The sequence below is a fragment of the Ambystoma mexicanum genome, chromosome 9, assembly GCF_040938575.1.
Source record: "Ambystoma mexicanum isolate Mex_15411 chromosome 9, UKY_AmexF1_1, whole genome shotgun sequence".
NCBI classification, from domain to species: domain Eukaryota; kingdom Metazoa; phylum Chordata; class Amphibia; order Caudata; family Ambystomatidae; genus Ambystoma; species Ambystoma mexicanum.
In genome coordinates this window covers 1,027,993,751-1,028,013,128 of record NC_090931.1, presented here as the reverse complement: position 1 = coordinate 1,028,013,128, position 19,378 = coordinate 1,027,993,751, and the positions used below count along the sequence as shown (strand labels likewise).

At 53.4% G+C, this 19,378-nt stretch overlaps 1 protein-coding gene across 5 annotated transcripts in view; it reads right to left on the bottom strand.

Annotated features, from left to right (window-relative positions):
- Window positions 1-18,474, bottom strand: part of COBLL1 (cordon-bleu WH2 repeat protein like 1) — a 777,739-nt gene extending 759,265 nt beyond the window's left edge. The window contains exon 1 of one of the 5 annotated variants that reach the window (XM_069616309.1): window positions 18,409-18,474. Coding sequence is in view for 4 of the 5 variants with exons in the window: in XM_069616308.1 (XP_069472409.1) it covers window positions 16,198-16,247 (50 nt within the window). In the remaining variant the exon portion in view is untranslated. Of the gene's footprint in view, window positions 1-16,197; window positions 16,973-18,408 lie in introns of those variants that run through there. The other 4 variants (XM_069616308.1, XM_069616306.1, XM_069616305.1 and 1 more) reach the window with 4 other exon arrangements.
- Between the last annotated feature and the right edge of the window lie 904 nt (window positions 18,475-19,378).

Genomic DNA, 19,378 nt, shown 5'->3' with positions numbered 1-19,378 from the left:
TTCCATCCAAGTGTGGCATATGCGAACATTCACAATCCTATCTAGGTGTGACGCAGGCTAAAGTTAAGCATTCCACCCAATTGTGGCGCATGCTAACATTCACAATCCTATCTAGGTGTGACGCAGGCTAAAGCTAAGCATTCCATATAAGTCCATCCGAGTGTGGCGCAAGCCAACATTCATATTCTATCTAGATGCGATGCAGACTAAAGTTAAGAATTCCATCTAAGCGTGGCACATGCTAGTGGAGTAAGCCTATTTAGTGAAGGCCCAAAGAGTCCGAGACCCGGCCTAACTTGCGCTCAGCCAACCCGGTACTAAGCCCTATTTGGATTATATTTGGCCAGCATATGAAGGTCCCTATATTTATGTGTAAAAATAGGCATCCTCCAAGTGGCCACCTTTACACAATCATGGAACAAAACAAATGGAGATCAGTGCCCGATGTGTGTGATGGCAAAAGAGACTATATGCCACTTTATGCTGTTATGTGGCAAATCGGAGCCCCTGAGGCGTATGTATTTGAAACCACCTATAGGGACGGCTGGTATTAGCGATACAGAAGCAGCAATGGTGTTTCTGAGGCATAGCACAGATCCATTTGTGGCGTCCGGGTCTGCATGCTTTATCCATAGGACCTGGTTACTAAGGAAAGGAATCACTAAACCCAAGTCCCAATTAAGTACTTTGGCCACAATAACTGTCCCTGAGGTTGTGAGCAAGGCTCCCTCTCGTGTCATTATTTGCATATTAAGGAATTAATCATAGAATCAACCTGACTTGATATTCGTCCAAATGAGGCTGCAAGCAGGGCTCTCCTCACGGTTTTTATATGTGAATTGTTTGTAATTGTTCGTGATCTCTGTAATAATTACTTTTTACTTCTTGTTTATGTCATGGCTGTAACATGTTTTGAAGGCGCAACGCCGAATGAAAGTTTGTTGGCTGACTGATTGCATATTGCAGCCTTGTACTGGAAAGAAAAAAGCTGTAGCTGGTGTCTTGGTAGGAGTCTCTACTGCTACTGATTTACAGATGCCATGCCCAAACTGCTGTACCTCCGGGGTTAGCGTCTCCAGGAGGAGCTTCGCTTTTGAATACATGCGATGACATGAATGCACCTCATCCCTGAGTCAGGACATGCTAAGAGAGGGTTCTCCGCGGCAGGCAGGCAGCAGAAATCCCGTTCACAATGGTAACCTTCAGTTGTCCAGTTGCTGCTTCAGGTTTGCTTTCTTAAATCACTGGTGTAATTTAAAAGAAATGATAGAGGGTTTCAAGTTTTCCTCTAGGTCACTGCGCAGATGATCTTTGTGATTGAACCAAGTCTGGACATACGGTATCTGTCGTTTTGTTTACTCTAAACAAATTTTAAATAGTGAAGAGGTATGTCCTTGCGCATTTTAAAGGGCATATTTGAAAAGATATTGACTAAAACCCCATAGGTTTTACAGGCAGTTCTGGCAGCTATGGGGGTTTGAGGGTCGTGAAATCTCTCAGCCATAGTCCTCAACATTATTGAAATACACATATACGCCCAATTATAAAATATACGTCAGGCGCCCCTCTGTGTGAAGGTAATCCGCTCTAAAAACAAAGCAAACAAAATACCTCCAGATGTGTTAACTCCCTGAGAATGACAATGCCAGATGTTTGGCATAGGGGTGTGATGAACCTTATTGCGGGTGGTGCTGATGCTGAAGCATGCGGCAGGTGAAGAGGGTCTGAAGGACAGTGAGCTCAGTCTCAGATTGCAATCCGAGCACCTAACATGACAGTTTTCCCTTAAGGGGGGAGGGCATAAGTTATGGTCTTGAAAGGGCAGCCAGCCTGTCACCTACTGATGTTTTGGCCCACAACTCCCATGATCCCTCACAGCTAACCATGCTGTCTCTAGAGAACATGGGAGTTCTATGACAAAACTGTTGCCCAGCTCTGTAACAATATAACAAGAACATGTTCAGCTCTCTCTTTTTAAGTGTATATAATGACAATTTCCATGAAGACTTGAAATCATTACTGTAGAGTGTGACCCACCCAAGTGTATTCCCCATTTAAGATGGGCAGTGATGTGCGTAGCCCTCCCATGTGTACTTCCCTGTCGGTCCAAGCAAATAAAAGGAGCCCCTGCAAGCACATGCAGGAGAATGGCTGCAGACTCCCAAAGAGGAATGACTGAGTCCGTTTCTCATTTAGGCCTGCAGGCCCACACCCTATGAGCAGGAGCCTGCAGGACATGATGCCGTGGGGCCCTCGTGCCAGTAAGGTGGCAAGGGTCTGCATGGTCAGGGTATGGCCCTGCCCCCACTTAAGACAGGGTGTTCCCTGGCAAGCCCCTGAGGCACTGGGCCTCCAGGTTGCTGGTGTCCATAGTACCCATGGGGACCAGCTTCATGCCAATAGCCGTAACAAATATGTAAAACTGTGAAAACGATTCTACCGCATATAACATTCTACTGCGCTCAAGCAGCCTCTTTAAATTATCGTATTCCACTATGACCCAGTAAAACCTGAAAGTATAAGGTAACAGAAGACAGAAGGAACAGAGGGAACGACGGGATCCCGCACCCGACGAAGGAGGGCCCCTCGGCGGGGGCCCCCCTTAGTGCCGACTGCCTCACGAGGCATGGTGGCTCGAGGATCCATGGGGGAGGGGGGGGTGAGCCACGCATCGCACCCCCTGGAGGGGGGTGGAGGGGCAGGTGACGTCATCACCTCGCGCGCCCATTGGGCTTAAATACCCTGGGAAAGGTCGCTGGGTCTCTCTTGCCGGCTCTCGCCTACGTTGCCCAACATTGCTGCTGCTGCGCTGCAAGCCTGCGGAGTTTCCAGTGTTCGTGCGGCCGGAGAATCCTTGTTCCGGAAGACGGTTCGTGCTAGCTGTTGGGAAGCGCATTCGAATTCTGGTAAGGGTCGACTCGGGAATGGTTTACTGCGGGCGGCAGCGTACTTGGGATAAGGGTTGTATCGTGCGAAGTGGCAATGTAGGGCGGGCTATGCGTCGGGTCAAAGGATGGTAGGGGGGGCTGCAATGCAAGGGCGATGCGTTTAAGTAAGGGGTTTACGATGCGACGGGCTAAGTCTGTAGTAACCCAGTCACCGCACATCAATGGTCTTAAATGCGCCGGTTTTGGGGGGTGGCGGAGCAGCTAAGGGGCCAGACTATGTATGGGAAATGGTAGTTACACTGCTCGAAGCAGAGTTGTTAATGAAGGGGTCGGAGGTTGTCGATTTGGGCCACGGCACCGAGATGGCAGCGGGTAAGGGGGACAACTTGGCGCGCTTACGGGACATAAAGGGGGCAGGCGTTGGGGTGGTTGGGACAGTTTCTATCACTCTTTTACGGCCAGGTACGATTTTTAGGTAATAATCGGCAGTTTAATGCTTGTGGGGTATTCCAATGCGAATTTGTATGTGGCAGATACGGCGGCAAGGCTGCATTTTCTTTTCCGATTGGGTTTTGGGCTGCATGGTTGGACGCCCTTGGAAGGCTAATTTTAAAGGACACTTTCGTTGGATATTTTAATCGGATTGTTTATGGGGATTATGGATGCGGGGCCGCGCGGTGGTTTGGAATTGAGTTAATGTCATGGCGCTCCACGTTGGGGCCAAAGGAGGGGGGGTTCAAGGTCAAGGTGACCGGATACTGGGAAATGTTTAGAAATGTGCAATTGGGGTAGGGTTTTGGGGGTTGATGCATTGGGGTGGGCATCGCTTTCTAGGTGGCCTCGTTGAGTTAGGCGCAGAAATAATTGCATGGGCTGAGCCAAGGCAAAAAACCCGACTCGTGCAAGGGAACTACCCCAGATATGTTGGTTTGTTCTATGCTTTTCCGTGGTGGCCGTGAGGGCCAGCTACGAAAGTAGTGGGCAGGTAATGCGTTGGGGGAATGGTGGAGCTTCTGTCTACAGTACAAGAGGCGGTGGGTTCATGGGAGCTATCAGCATATCAGAATGTTCCAATACGACTGCCCTTTATTCTTTCGTCAATAATATGGTTTACGGGTGCCTTTCGGTGAACAATGTGACGGCAACCGGCTCTCGTGGGGAATGGTCATTCATGTATAAAACTCTGGCATGACCGCCGTGCCACGCGCTTGTTTTGGTTTAGAATGCAATGCTCGTTGAAAATTTTCTTGTAGCGGTTGTATGGGCTCATTGTTGTGGCCCGAAAGATAAGACGCTGGGATTTTGCCTTTAGCCAAGCTGGTCAAGTGGCACAGCGAATAGAGCACTCGCATCCACGGTCAGGCAGAACCTGCTAGCACAGGTTCGAATCCCGGCTGAAAAAGTATTTTATTTTGGTCGATAAAGAAAGATGCATTGTTGGCGAATCCCACCGCCCCCCCCCCCCGCGCGAACACCGTTATATTTATTGAATGTATGTATTGATGGCCGCCGCGCCATGCGTTTGTTTTGTATTACGATGCAGTGTTCATTTGAAGCATCTTGCAGCCGCGTAGGGCCTCTATCTTGCGATAATGTGGGTGTGGCCCGAGAGCCAAGGCGCGGGAAAGTTTGCCTCGAGCCAAGCTGGCCAGGTGGCACAGCGAATAGAGCACTCGCATCCACAGTCAGGCAGAACCTGCTAGCGCAGGTTCGAATCCCGGCGGGGCCAAAAATAAGTATTTTATTTGGGTCGATAAAGAAAGGTGCATTGTTGGCGAATCCCCCCGGGCGCGAACACCGTTTATATTTATGGAGTATGTATTGATGGCCGCCGCGCCATGCGTTTGTTGGTTTGTATTACGAGGCAGTGTTCATTTGAAGCATCTTGCAGCCGCGTAGGGCCGCTATCTTGCGAGAATGTGGGTGTGGCCCGAGAGCCAAGGCGCGGGAAAGTTTGGCTCGAGCCAAGCTGGCCAGGTGGCACAGCGAATAGCGCACTCTCATCTACAGTCAGGCAGAGACTCGCGGTGGGGTCCAAAAAAAAAAAAAAAAAAAAAAAAATCTTTCAAGGTCAATGAAGAAAAATGCATTGCGGGCGGGATTCCCCGAGCGCCAAAAACGTTTATGTATATGGGGTGTGTCGGCATAGCCTCAGCGCCATGCGTTTGTTTTGGTTATGAGGCAAGGTTCGCTAAAAATGGCTTACAGCCTGGGGGTGTGTCATCATGGCCGCCGCGCCATGCGTTTGTTTGTTTATTCCCCCGAGCGCGGACACCGTCTATGTATATGGGGTGTGTCGGCATGGCCGCCGCTACATGCGTTTGTTGTGTTTATAAGGCAATGTTCGCTTGAAGTGGCTACAGCATAAAGGTCATATGTGGCCCACTTTGTCATGATTTGGGGGGGGGGGTACGCTGGGGGATCTCCAGAAAGGGGTTGGTGGGATAGCGTAAGGGATACGAGGTTCGGAGGCCATAAAGCCAAGTATCTAACAACCGTGCAAATGCATCTCGGGAAGGTATGAGGAAAAGGATGTGGATAATTTGCATGGCCATTGTTGGGACACGAGATGAAGAGGTGGAGTAAGGGCGATAAAGCGGTTGCAATGCCTCTTGGCAATAACGGCACGGGTGACGGGGAATTTTTCCTTCCGGGTGGGCGCCATAGAAGGCATTTGGTTGCCGCCACGGGTGGTAAACAAACGTGCTGAGATAATAGGGCAGTTGCTTAAGTCCAAATAAGAATGGGCAAGCTGGGCGACGATGGACGGGGGGGCGCAAGATAATGCTTGGTTGGGCAGGGTTGGGGAAGTCCGAGGGGGGGTTGGAGAAATCAGGGCTATGGGAGAGCTGCTTTGGGGCCGGTAGAGACGGAATTAGAAAAAGGGCAACTTACACTCACAATATTTAAAGTTTTCCAGATGGGGATATGGGGGACATGTTAAGGCAGCCAGAATGCAACTGGTTCAATGCTAGGCTGGTAAGGAACGGCCTAAGCGGGCTAGGAGGCAGTGAGGGTAGGGCGCGCAAGCCAGATCCCCCTCTCTCTCTGGTAGGAGAGGGGTGCTCGGGCGGGCGAGTGAAGGGGGGCAAAGGGCGGGTGTCGCTAGGTGGGGCAGATTCCGCACGCATCTACAGGGGGTGGCCAGGAAGGGGGAGTGGCCGATGGTAGAGAGTCTGGCCTAGAGGGAGGGGGGGCACTAAAGGAGGCGGACCGCAATGGTGGTAGAGCAAATTACTTACTTACGCGAGGGATGATGCCATTGATAACACGCCTATACACGGGTTACCGTTGGTGGGTGCGGTTGAACGGGGTTTTGGAGGGCCATCGGGGACGAAGGGACGGTTATTTTAAAGGCAAAGCTGCGCAATTATTTATGTGGGATAAGCGAATCTCTGATTGTCTCGTCCCATGGGGTCTGGCTAAGAGTGCCCGAATGGGGACAATTTACTGGTCCGATGTTTCAGAAAGACGGGGGCCGGCAGCCCCAAAACCAGTAAGTCTTCTCCCTTCCCGTGCAAAGGAGAGGCGGGCACGTTGTTCAAATGTTGGTTAGCAGGGCAGTATCTCTATGGGGCAATGTCACAGTGTCTTTCCCATGGCTCATTCAAATTTCCCCCACCCCACAGGACTCAGGGCCGAGGAGGGTTACGTAACCAGGCAGCACGGACAAAAGGGTCGGTCGTGGATCCAAAGGTAATGAAGCCGCATAGCGTTCACGACAAGCAACGGCATCAGCCACGGGAACGGCGGGGTAGGGTGGGCATTAATTTCTCGTCTTTTCGGCCCGATGTGTCAGCTTTATATTTTTACAGGTCGGCATGTTCCAATCGCAAGGCGGCCCGGACATGGAGATAATCGCGGACACGCAACTAGACGAAGGGACAGTCGAGGTGGAGACAGCCCTTTCACCAGCACAGGGACAGACCATGAACGCCGAGGCTTGGGCTACATTCTCAGTGCTTGCAAGGTCCATTGGGTGGGAAGCGGCGATGATCAAGATGGGTGGCCCCCAGCCGTCGGGCGAAACGATTACCACCCAAGCAAGCATTTCCCCATCTCCTAACAACAGCTCCGACTCACAGTCATCATCAGGGTTGGGCGAGTCAATAAGCTCCCGCAAGAGACAAGCCAAAGTGAGTGGGTGCCCCAGGGGCAGAAAGACCAAGAAGGAGCTGGAGGAAGATTTGGCCGCACTGTCTGCTTTAGTGGCGGAAGGAAGAGACAGGGAGGCTTCAACATCACCAGCGGGGGATCGCCTCCACAGAGCAGGGCTCACTGGCCCTATTGGCGAGGCTCAGGACGATGCTGGGCAAAGCAGGCGGTTGGGGGCTCCCCTGGCAAGGGGCCGCGCCTTGGAGGGTGAGTTGGACTGGGGGGCTAAAATGGACATCATAATGGAGGTATTGCGGGGGGGGGAATGCCTTGGCTCAGGGTAAGGAGGCAACCAAGGAAAATGGGGCGACAGGTATTAGCAAGGTTTGGGCAGCAGGGGAAAAAACCACTGCAAGAAAAGTTGGCTTAGGGGCTGAGCGGGGCGAAGGGATAAGGCCGGTGGGAACAGCTAAGTCCGAACACCCAGTAGAGCTCACCCCCATTCCCGGTGGAGCAGCTGAAGGGCTCCCGGCAATAACGGAAAGCAATTACCTATGTTGGCACATACCGGACAGTGTGCAGAAGGAGATTGCTAATGGAAGGTTCATAGACACCTTTTCACTATTAGAACACGAAACCAAAGGTTACGACACTCTGCAGGCTAGTGGGAACAGAGAAGTGGTGAAGGCAAGGAAGAGGGTGAGGCCAGAGGAGAATCTGCAAAATTGGGTGGCCGGTTTCAGAATCCTGGCGCAAATCATAGTACGATTTAAGCCTGAGCAAGGACCTGCGCTGTACAATTATAGCCAGTGCGTGATTGAGGAACACAGGAAGTGGGGAGGCACAGTTTGGCTTTTGAGGGACCAGAGGTTTAGGAAAAGAATGGAGATTGACCCCAAGCTAAAATGGGAGCACAAATTGGTGGAGGACTGGTTGGATCCAAGGCCGGTTTCAGCAGACAGTTTTATTACAAGGGGTCCCAACATTGCAGGGCAAGCTTTTGATATCACGCGCCCAGCCCAGCAGGCTTCTCCATCCACACCAAGGTCTGAGCGTAAGGAACTGCCACAGGCAGAGTTCGCCGCAGGGCAGGGTGGGGGGAGGGGGATGCTGAACCCACAGCCAGGGAATTTCAGAGGAGGAAGAGGGGGGGCGGGCACACAGGTGTCGTCGCGCTCCCCTCACCCATGCAGAAACTTTAACGAAGGGCATTGCAATTGGTTGCCCAACTGCCGTTTTAGGCATGAGTGTTCATCTTGTGGCAGCTCGGCACACGCCGCAAAATTTTGCAGGTCACTGGGGCATGGCACGAATACTTGGCCTCACAAAGAAGGAAGGGGACCCAACATGTAAATAATTGAGCAGCCTCAAGACTGCAAGTGATTAACCTGTAATGCCATCTTGCACGCTAATAAAATGTATCTCTTTTAAGGTAACCCAGCTCGTGCTTCATCTGACTTGCGGGGGCACAACGATTACCCAATCATCGGCGCACGGGGTCCTCGGCACTATGGTAATAAATGTCAAGGGAGGGGCATGCCATGGGGTGGCGGCCACACACTAAGGGCTAGAGGTCAGGGGAGGAACCCGTTATTGGGGGGTGGGATCACCATAAGGGGGGCGAAGGGTTACATGGCCGGAAGGGACAAGGACCTCGCCCAAAAAGGGCCATCACCCATTGTACTACCTAAACTCCTGCCCTGGTTAGCCCGATACCCCGCCGAAAGGGAGAGGAACATTTTATTGAAAGGTTTCACTGGGGGTTTTGCAATCCCTTATGAAGGGCCACTGATGCCACGCTCAGCGGAAAACTCAAAGTCAGTCAGGGCTAACCCTGAGGTGGTGCGGGGGAAGATAAGGAAAGAGCTAGGCTTGGGTAGGGTGGCAGGCCCGTACGCGCTCCCCCCATTGGACAACCTCATAGTGTCACCCCTGGGGGTGGTTCCCAAGAAAGAGCAAGGCAAATACCGCTTAATACACAACCTATCGCACCCCAAGGGCAACTCGGTGAACGACTGGCTGGATGACAAGGTATGCGCAGTGTCTTATGCGTCCTTTGACCAAGCGGTGGAAGGGGCCAGAAGGTTGGGGAGAGGTGCTCTGCTTGCCAAAGTGGACATTGAGGCGGCATTCAGACTGCTCCCAGTCCACCCAGATAGTTTTCACCTGCTGGGGTTCCAGTTCGAGGGTGGTATCTATGTGGACAAATGCATGCCGATGGGATGCAGCATATCATGTGCTTACTTCGAAACATTCAGTACATTCCTGGAATGGGCAGTACACACGTTGGAGAGCAGGGGGGTCAAGACACATTATTTGGATGACTTCTCGTTCATTGGGGATCGGGGGACAGACATTTGCAGCTCATTATTAAATAGTTTCATCGGTTTGGCCACAGAATTGGGGGTGCCTTTGGCCCCAGGAAAGACAGAAGGCCCCTGCACCCGCCTGACCTACCTGGGCATAGAGATCGACACCAGGAAGGGGTTATGCAGGCTGCCTCGGGCGAAGGTAGTAGAATGCATTAACCACATAGACACAGTGTTGAGCAGTCATAAGGTCTCTTTGAGGGATATACAGTCCCTGATTGGTAGATTGAATTTTGCAGGAAGGGTTATCCCGGCAGGGCGGGTGTTCGCCAGGCGGCTATCAGCAGCGGCAGGTCAGGGCTCAAAAGGTTGGCACAGGATTCGTCTGGGCGCAGGGATAAAGGATGATTTACGCATGTGGAAGGGTTTCTTAAGGGACTTTAATGGGGTGCGCTTATGGAGGTCTCCCTGGGTTTCATGCAATGAGCTTCAGCTATTCACGGACGCAAGCGGCAGACATGGGTTTGGGGTGATTCTGGGGGCCCAATGGTGCAGGGCGGATTGGCCAAGCGCTTGGAGCAAGAAGGGTTGGTGCAGAAACATCAACGTACTGGAATTATTTCCTATTATAGTGGCCCTGCACCTCTGGCCAGGGGAACTAGCCAACAAGCGCTTAACTATATGGTCAGACAACATGGCGGTGGTGGTGGGCATAAATACACAGGTGGCCCACTGCCCAGCCACCCTGAGCCTGCTGCGCCACCTGGTGAGCACTGGTCTGAGGATTAACTCAGAGTTGGGGCCGCGCCACATCCCTGGTGTCCTTAACATTGCTGCGGATGCACTTTCTCGTTCACAGATGGGTCGATTCCGGAAAGCACATCCAGGGGCGGACAAGGACATGCTACCGTTCAACAGCGAGTGGTGGAGCCTAGTGACCTGGAAACGGGTATGAGGGCACTAGCAGCCAGGGCACTTTCAGGGGGGTCAAAGGAGAGATACAACAGGGGTTTTGAGACATTTTTGAGGATCACGGGGGATGGGGACAACGGCCGCGGGGAGGAAAAGGTTCAAAAATTTGTATTATGGGCCAGGAGGAACCACAAGTCAAAATCTTGGCTCTCAGGGCACTTATCCGCTATCGCCTTCCATAGTCAGTTGGGGGGCGGCAGCGACCCAACCAAGGGCTTCCTAGTCAGGGCGGCTTTGAGAGGATGGGACAGGGAGAAAACCCCCAACAGGGACGATAGACGCCCTATCCATTTCGAGCTGTTGAAGCTGATGCTCTCCCGGGTCAACTTAATATGCTACTCCCAGTACGAGATTACTCTCTTCAGAGCTTGCTTCACTTTAGCCTTTTTCGGTGCCCTACGCCCCAGCGAATTGATCGCCCGCTCTAAGCAGGATCGGGAATTCAAAGCTTTGCTGAGGAGCGATATAAGCATCTTGGAGGGAGAACTGAGGGTGAGGATAAGGAGCTCGAAAAAGGACCAGCGGGGCGTGGGAAGAAACCTGGTGTTGGGCGGTTTGGGGGTAGAGGAACATTGCCCTGTCATGTCCATGGGTGCATTCTTGAGGGCCCGCAAAGGGGGCCCTGGTTACTTGTTCCTACACGAGGAGGGCTCCCCCCTCACCCAATTCCAATTCAGGAAAGTAATGGCTTTGGCTCTGGCAGGCATTGGGGGCATCACCGGGCGTTACACGCCTCACTCTTTCCGTATAGGGGCGGCCACCACAGCATTTCAGGAAGGACTGGGGGAGGCGAGCATAAAAAGGATTGGTAGGTGGCAATCAGACAAGTACAAACTCTACATAAGACCGGAAAGCATGTAGGTTAGCAGGAGAAGGGGGAAAGGGGGGGGGGCTGCGCAGCATGGGGCGGGGCAAGGACGCAACAATTCACCAACCCGCATCATTCTCTCTCCACAGGTTGCAAGTCGGTATGGGTCATCGGCCACTCATTTGTGGCACGGGCAGCCAGGGGTGTGGAAAAGGAATACAATGATATGCACATGGGTTTCGCGCGGACGCAAATGCACTGGGTATCCAGAGGAGGGATGAGATGGGACGAATTGTGGGGGGTGCTAGACGATTGCAGAAGGCGCTATGGCCTCCCGGACATAATAGTGATACACCTGGGGGGCAACGACCTGGGGGCCAGGGGGAGAAGGGGGCTATTGGAGGGGATGAGGGCAGGGCTCACCCAAATTGGGAACAGTTTCCGGGACACAATAGTGGCATGGTCAGAGATCATACCCAGGCAAACGTGGAGGGGGGCGCATTCCCAGGGTGGCATTGAGGAATCAAGGCGAAAACTGAATGTCAAAATGGGAAAATTCTTAATCAGCAGGGGCTTTCAATGGGTCAAGCATGCCTTGATTAGCCTGAAAACTCCGGGTTGCTTCGGGGAGGACAAAGTTCACTTATCAGAAGTGGGGGTAAGGGTGATGGTGTACAACCTAAAGGATGCTCTGCAGGGGATGGGTTGCAATTGAACAGCGGTGGGGGGTGGGCGGGGGAGTGCTGAGGTGGGTTTCGCTAAAGAAGGAAGCCTTCGGGGCCCAAAACGTCCCCCTCCCAAATGGGACGAGGGGGGCCCCAGTTATGGAACAGAACGGTCAAGGGAAGACCTCTTTCGGCACGCCGCTGCCAGGTCAGCTGGCCCTCCTGCAGGGGAGCCCATGTAAGCTGCAAACAGCCAGGAGGAGCTCCAGCGGGGGAAGGCTGCAACGCAAGTCATCACGCCACCGGTTGTCAGCCGGAGGGCCTGTGTGCCTGTTGAGGACGGAGTGAAAGGGTTAGAAGGCGCATTGATAGTTTAACTGGGGATTCCTGAGCTAAGGCGACCAGGTGCATGAGGGGGAACTCACTGCGGCCGGTGGCCCACTGTGAGTCGTGGCGGTGACACCGGTCGCAGCGACTGTGTCTCTGGCAGACAAGCCCAGCGGATGTTACCTGGTGTTCCCGTTAGAAAGTACTGGCGGATACCACAAGGGGAACTGCACAGCCATCAGTTTATTAAGAACGGCGCCCAGGAGTATTAGACTCAGGGGAGGCCCACGTGAATGGGGAGGGATAGGGGGCTTGGAAGACCTTTCCAACTCCAAAAGTGGGTGGGGGAAATGGGAAATGCATCGTTGGAAACTGAAATTTGGAAAGTGAAGTGCATCGTTGGAAACTGAAAATTGGAAAGGAACGATGAAGTCAGCAACGGGGGGGGGGGGGAATGAAAACTTGGCACTGGGAACGGGGCTCCGGCAAGTAAGTTGGTAACTGAGGGGAAGGGGGGCCCCAGAGAAGGGGGCCCTTTGTGATTGGCAGCTTAAGGAGATCGAAAAGAAACTTGGGGGAGGGGGGGGCCTTGGAGTGCGGGGGTAGGGGCCAGGAGGAGCAGGGGGGTTAGTTGGGATGGACCCCTCCTTAGCGATAGGCCGGGGAAGAGGATGGGGATAAGAAGGATGCTGGGCTCTGGGGGATAGGTAGCGCTTGACGGAGGGGGTTCTCTAGAACAGGAGGGCGCGCTGGGGGCCGGGGGGGATGGGTCTAAGGCGGCAGGGAGAGATAGGGCGGATCGGGATCTCGTTTGAGGGGGGGGAGAGGGGCTCCCTGGTAGGAGGTCCGAAAAGGAAGGAGGAAGACCTGTTTGGGGGGATAAAGTTAACCGGGATCAATAAGCCAACCTGGGGAAACGGGAAGAGGGAATCCAGGGGAAAGGTAGCAAAGGTAAAATGAGACCGGGACGCATCCTTTTGAAGGAGCCTAAGCGGAAATGGAAATGTAAGGGAAAGTAAAGCACGGAATAGCAATCGCACTGAAATAGCGTTGGGGAAAGAAAATGAAAAGAAATTGCAAAATAAAATGAAAAGAAATTGCAAAGTAAAATGAAAAGAAATTGCAAAGTAAAGAAATGAAATGGCCAAAGGGTAGAGAGGGACTGCTGAGGAAGGGACTGGGCGCCCGCGTCTGGTCCCCCAGGGACCTGACGGGGCGGGGGGGAATAGTTGCTTGCTCTCAGCGCAGAAAATCCTGAGCGTGAACGGAACACCTGTAAGATAACTCCTGACTTTATGTGTAATAAAGTTTGCTGTGGCAATTTTTCCTCCCACTCATCCTACTGGTCTTTGCCTATCCTTTGGGTGGACGGGGGTGGGTTGCTGGGGGAGGAGGGTAGATTGGTAGGAGTGAGAGACGAATGCGGTATGATAACGGGGGGGGGGGCCTGGGGAGCAACAATGGCTGCCGCCGTGCCGCCCCACTGAGGGTGTCGGCGCTACGACGGGCTCCCGCACCCGACGAAGGAGGGCCCCTCGGCGGGGGCCCCCCTTAGTGCCGACTGCCTCACGAGGCATGGTGGCTCGAGGATCCATGGGGGGGGGGGGGGGGGTGAGCCACGCATCGCACCCCCTGGAGGGGGGTGGAGGGGCAGGTGACGTCATCACCTCGCGCGCCCATTGGGCTTAAATACCCTGGGAAAGGTCGCTGGGTCTCTCTTGCCGGCTCTCGCCTACGTTGCCCTCCCGCCCTCCCCTTTTCAAGGTTGTACTGATGTATGATGTTTTCTCTTGCAGACAAGCCCAGCGGATGTTACCTGGTGTTCCCGTTAGAAAGTACTGGCGGATACCACAAGGGGAACTGCACAGCCATCAGTTTATTAAGAACGGCGCCCAGGAGTATTAGACTCAGGGGAGGCCCACGTGAATGGGGAGGGATAGGGGGCTTGGAAGACCTTTCCAACTCCAAAAGTGGGTGGGGGAAATGGGAAATGCATCGTTGGAAACTGAAAATTGGAAAGTGAAGTGCATCGTTGGAAACTGAAAATTGGAAAGGAACGATGAAGTCAGCAACGGGGGGGGGGGGGAATGAAAACTTGGCACTGGGAACGGGGCTCCGGCAAGTAAGTTGGTAACTGAGGGGAAGGGGGGCCCCAGAGAAGGGGGCCCTTTGTGATTGGCAGCTTAAGGAGATCGAAAAGAAACTTGGGGGAGGGGGGGCCTTGGAGTGCGGGGGTAGGGGCCAGGAGGAGCAGGGGGGTTAGTTGGGATGGACCCCTCCTTAGCGATAGGCCGGGGAAGAGGATGGGGATAAGAAGGATGCTGGGCTCTGGGGGATAGGTAGCGCTTGACGGAGGGGGTTCTCTAGAACAGGAGGGCGCGCTGGGGGCCGGGGGGGATGGGTCTAAGGCGGCAGGGAGAGATAGGGCGGATCGGGATCTCGTTTGAGGGGGGGGAGAGGGGCTCCCTGGTAGGAGGTCCGAAAAGGAAGGAGGAAGACCTGTTTGGGGGGATAAAGTTAACCGGGATCAATAAGCCAACCTGGGGAAACGGGAAGAGGGAATCCAGGGGAAAGGTAGCAAAGGTAAAATGAGACCGGGACGCATCCTTTTGAAGGAGCCTAAGCGGAAATGGAAATGTAAGGGAAAGTAAAGCACGGAATAGCAATCGCACTGAAATAGCGTTGGGGAAAGAAAATGAAAAGAAATTGCAAAATAAAATGAAAAGAAATTGCAAAGTAAAATGAAAAGAAATTGCAAAGTAAAGAAATGAAATGGCCAAAGGGTAGAGAGGGACTGCTGAGGAAGGGACTGGGCGCCCGCGTCTGGTCCCCCAGGGACCTGACGGGGCGGGGGGGGATAGTTGCTTGCTCTCAGCGCAGAAAATCCTGAGCGTGAACGGAACACCTGTAAGATAACTCCTGACTTTATGTGTAATAAAGTTTGCTGTGGCAATTTTTCCTCCCACTCATCCTACTGGTCTTTGCCTATCCTTTGGGTGGACGGGGGTGGGTTGCTGGGGGAGGAGGGTAGATTGGTAGGAGTGAGAGACGAATGCGGTATGATAACGGGGGGGGGGCCTGGGGAGCAACAATGGCTGCCGCCGTGCCGCCCCACTGAGGGTGTCGGCGCTAAGAGGGCATCCAAGCAGACTAGATGCAGAACAAGGACTGGGAAAAACGGACGCCATGCTTCCACAACAGTGTCACCCACAATCCAAGGAACATCACCCGCTCTGTGCCACACATCGTCTCTTTCAGTTCTGACAGAAGTACAATAAACCCGAAATCATGCGGATGCTACAGCAGGACACTGGAAAGCAGGGATGGGCCAGAAGGCATCCATTTGGTTTTAGAGCTCTGCCCCTGTGCACGTGTCACTAGGGTCACATTCAAAGAAAATGATGATCACCTCACGTGCGGCTGCTGTAAAACCGGCAAACAGCTGCCGATCAAAAAAAAAAAAAAAACACAACACTTGTGACTCACTCCTACCAGTCACAACACTTTCCGCCGCGGTTAGCCTAGCGGGCAGTGCTGTCAGAAATTAAACTTACGCAGACTCATTTGAGTGGCTAACTTTCTTTACAAAATATCCCACGGCTTCAAGTCGGGGACTTAGGCAGAGCGCAGCAGTAAACTCGCAGCGTATTAGGAAAAGGACATTAATTGTAACTTTTAAAAAAAAATGTAGAGCGCAATGCAAAAGGGTACCCTATATTTTCATGGTACTGTGATGACTTCTGTGCGAGGTTTTGCATGCACAAATACTTTTCCAATGTTGAGAACATAGTCTTTGTGCTAAATACACTGTGCGTGAACACACATCCCCAAACGGACGCAGCTTTCATGTACTTGTAGTCGTGGGTGGGAATTACCCGTTTAATCTACAGGTTATCTGTTCTCGGCTCGCCAAGAAATGACCTTCAGTCGCCTGAGGCAACAGGGAAGCCCTTGCCACTTACGCTGGATTTACACGTTGAATCCACCGAGTAATGCAAGACCCCGAAAGCCAAGGTCAGTGCAGTAGTTCTGTGGACCAAGGCACTGTCAAGGGGTTTAACAAGCCTGACATAGCCATGCTTGTAAGGTTACCTGAAATCTCGCAGCGGGGAATGGGGGTGGGTGGTGCTTACCTTATGGATGCTGCAGCAACAGCTGCTGGAGCTATGTGCGGATCTTCCATGGCCGGTGTGCGCCCCCCAAGCTCCCCGTGAGATTGTCCCTCCTCGTTCCCCTTTCGGTTCGGGTCCTGAGTCTTCCTGCTGTACTTGCCACTGCGTCTGCTCTGTTTACACTTGTGTTAAATGGAGGGCAGGAAGTGCCATATGGCGCCTGGTCCGCCCTAGATTTCCACGCCGAAGCTCTGGCTTCAGAGCCCGCGAGGGGGCACGCAGAAAGTGAATGCTGTGGGGGCAGCCGAGGGTAAACAGAGGCTGCCTGTTCTCGCCCGCCGGCTGTGCACGCCTTCCCCACGGCCTCTCCAAGCTGCAGCAGTCAAGTCCCGACTTGGTAGTCGCTGCCGCCCAGCCCTCGCATTACGCCCAGTCCTTTCCTCTATCCCTGGCGTGGGGCGGCAGGGGCAAAAGCAGGGATGACCTTAGCTTAGACAGACAAAACCCCGGCTACAACCCCGGACCATTCGGGATTATCGGAGCTGGAAATTTCCTCTTTGCCCCGGAGAGGAGGTGTCGGGGGCGGGGGCAGCCTTTGCATTCCTGCCACAGGACTCCGGGATCGTGAAGTGGGGGGAGCTTGGACCGTGTCCCACAGGTGCGCGAGGCGGGCGGGCGGAGAAAGTGAAGGTGCTGGCGACCGCTGCCGCCACATGCAGCAGAGAGGAAGGAGGCAGGATGGCTTGGCTTTTCCGTGCAGAGGGCGGGGAGTGCTATGCACCCTGCCCACGGAGCGCCGGGCAAGCAGCGTTGCCGGTCCGGAGAGCTGACGGGGACAGAGCGAGGTGTACGGACGAGCCCCCGCTCCCCCCCACTGCAAACAATCACGGTTACCGCGGGACACCGGGGGTATGCACGCTCAGAAGCGTGCACAGCATTTAGTACAGACGCATGGGGTGGTTTCACGATTCTGCCTGTGCGAGCCAACGTAAACATTGCCTTTGCTAATATCCTGAAGCGTGTTATTGCTTTTGCAAGACTGTGTTTCGCTGAGTGTTGTAGGCAGGGCTTTAAGTGGGCCGGGGCCTGCCGGGGCTGGGCCCCGGCATGCTCCGAAATTTCGTTTTGAGGCGGGGCCCTGCCGGGGCCCACTATTCTCCCCTGGCAGCCCCGACCGCTACACGAAAGGCATTTTTTTCTACAGCCTGAAGCTCTCGCTCGTGTGCGAGAGCTTCAGGCTTCAGAAAAAAATGCCTTTGAACCATAATGGTGGCGCCGCACCTACGCGGCATCCCTTTAATCAAGTGATGCCCGTGGGCGGCGCCACCATTATGGAGAAAACGTGAGGCCGCTGGAAGCAGAGGCCTTGCTTTCTAAATACTGAAGCTCCCGCGGATTCGCGGGAGTTTCAGTCTTTCGGAAAAAGGCCTCTGCTTCCAGTGGCCTCACCCTTTCAGCCTTAATGGTGACGCTGCCCCTACCCAGCTGGCGAGGGGCAGCGCCACCATTAAGGCTGAATAGGCGAGGCACTGACCCCTGCCAGGCAAGCCTATACAAAATAAAAGCTGAGATCAGCACCCTCTCCCCCATAGGGGAGAGGGTGCTAATCTCTACAAAAGGCTCCCTGGCAGGGGTGCCAGTAGCCCATTGAGCTGGGGCTCGTCGAGGGGGCGTGGCCTAACAGGCCAGCAAGACCCCGCTGTTAGGCCACGCCCCCTCGATGAGCCCCGGCTCGATTTGTAGTGCCACTTAAGGCACTGGTTGTAGGCTTGATCGCAAGTCTGCCAAGTGTGTGCGAAAGTCGGTTCTTTGCAGAACAGTAGTGATAGAATGTTCATGTAGAAGCTGTCCCGGGGGTCAGTCACTTGTAGGGTTCGACCCTTTTATTCGTATGGGAGTCATTATCTTCCTCCGCCACACGCAGGTGACCACTGCGAACTACTTACTAAACGTAACTGAAATGACTGTCAGTTGCGGACCTCTCTCCTCGCCCAAACCCAGTTTTTTTTCCTGTTTTGGGAGCCTTAACGTCTACAGTCAACACCCTTGGGTCGTTCGCATTTGCAACAGCCACCAATAACATAAATACCCCACGAAAATAAAACCTCTGGGAATTGAACGACCAAAGGGGCCACCACGCAGTCACCTAGGGCACTCTACAAAGGACATCAAAGCACCCACAATTAGTCCAAAACGAACACCCCCTACACCACAGAATAGGATCTTACTCACCTACTCGGCACTCCTAAACACGTCTGAAGTCTCACTGTGCAGGCAACAACAGGCAGGCAGTGTAGGCTGCACGCATCTTAGCCCTGCAGCAAATACCTTCCACTCCTACTGCTAAATGATAGGCAGCCAGAGGAGGCGAATCCACGGACGAGCAGGAGAACTGAAAAGAGTTCCAACGATTAAACCTCCTACCCGAGAGGATGGAGGGTTTCGGTCAGATGTAATTACCCCCCACCCCAAACGGAAGCGTAGTTCTCAGTGTTGAGGCATTGCCTGTGCTTGGGCCTATAAGTGGGGCCATTCGCACGATTTGAAAATTTGGCGGCAGCACCTTTGAACTCGGATGCATGGGCAGGGAAATGTTTGCATCCACCTGTGTGTTAAACTGGCCCAGCACAACAACAAAACAAACCACACACATCCTCGCCCAACAGCCCATGACGGCTACCAACTGAAAAACATACCTACGCTAGTGAACATTGTCAACCGAACTGAAGCTGCAAACAGAACATCCCAGCTCTCTTGCTCTTTTCTCCCTCTCAGTCCTACTGATTTCCCCTCCTTCTGCCTTGCTTTACAGATTCGCCAGAGCTCCAAGAACCAACACAGGTGGCAATAGTGTGTGACAGTGCCTTAAGTGGCACTACAAAATGAGCCGCGGCTCATTAAGGGGGCATTGCCTAACAGCGAGGGTCGCCTGCTGGTCCATTAGGCCACGCCCCTTGATGAGCCCCGGCTCAATGGGCTACTGGCACCCCTGCCAGGCAGCCTTATGTAGAGGGAGAGGGTGCTGATCTCTGCATTTATTTTCTAAAGGCTTGCCTGGCAGGTCTGGTATCCCTCTTTCCATTCCCCAGTGTTCTAAAACGAAGCCACAATTAAATCAACCACAGATGCCTCACATATAGGCTACTGTCTACAAACCTAAACCCAAAATGTATATAATGATTAAAAAAGACTTTATTGAAAA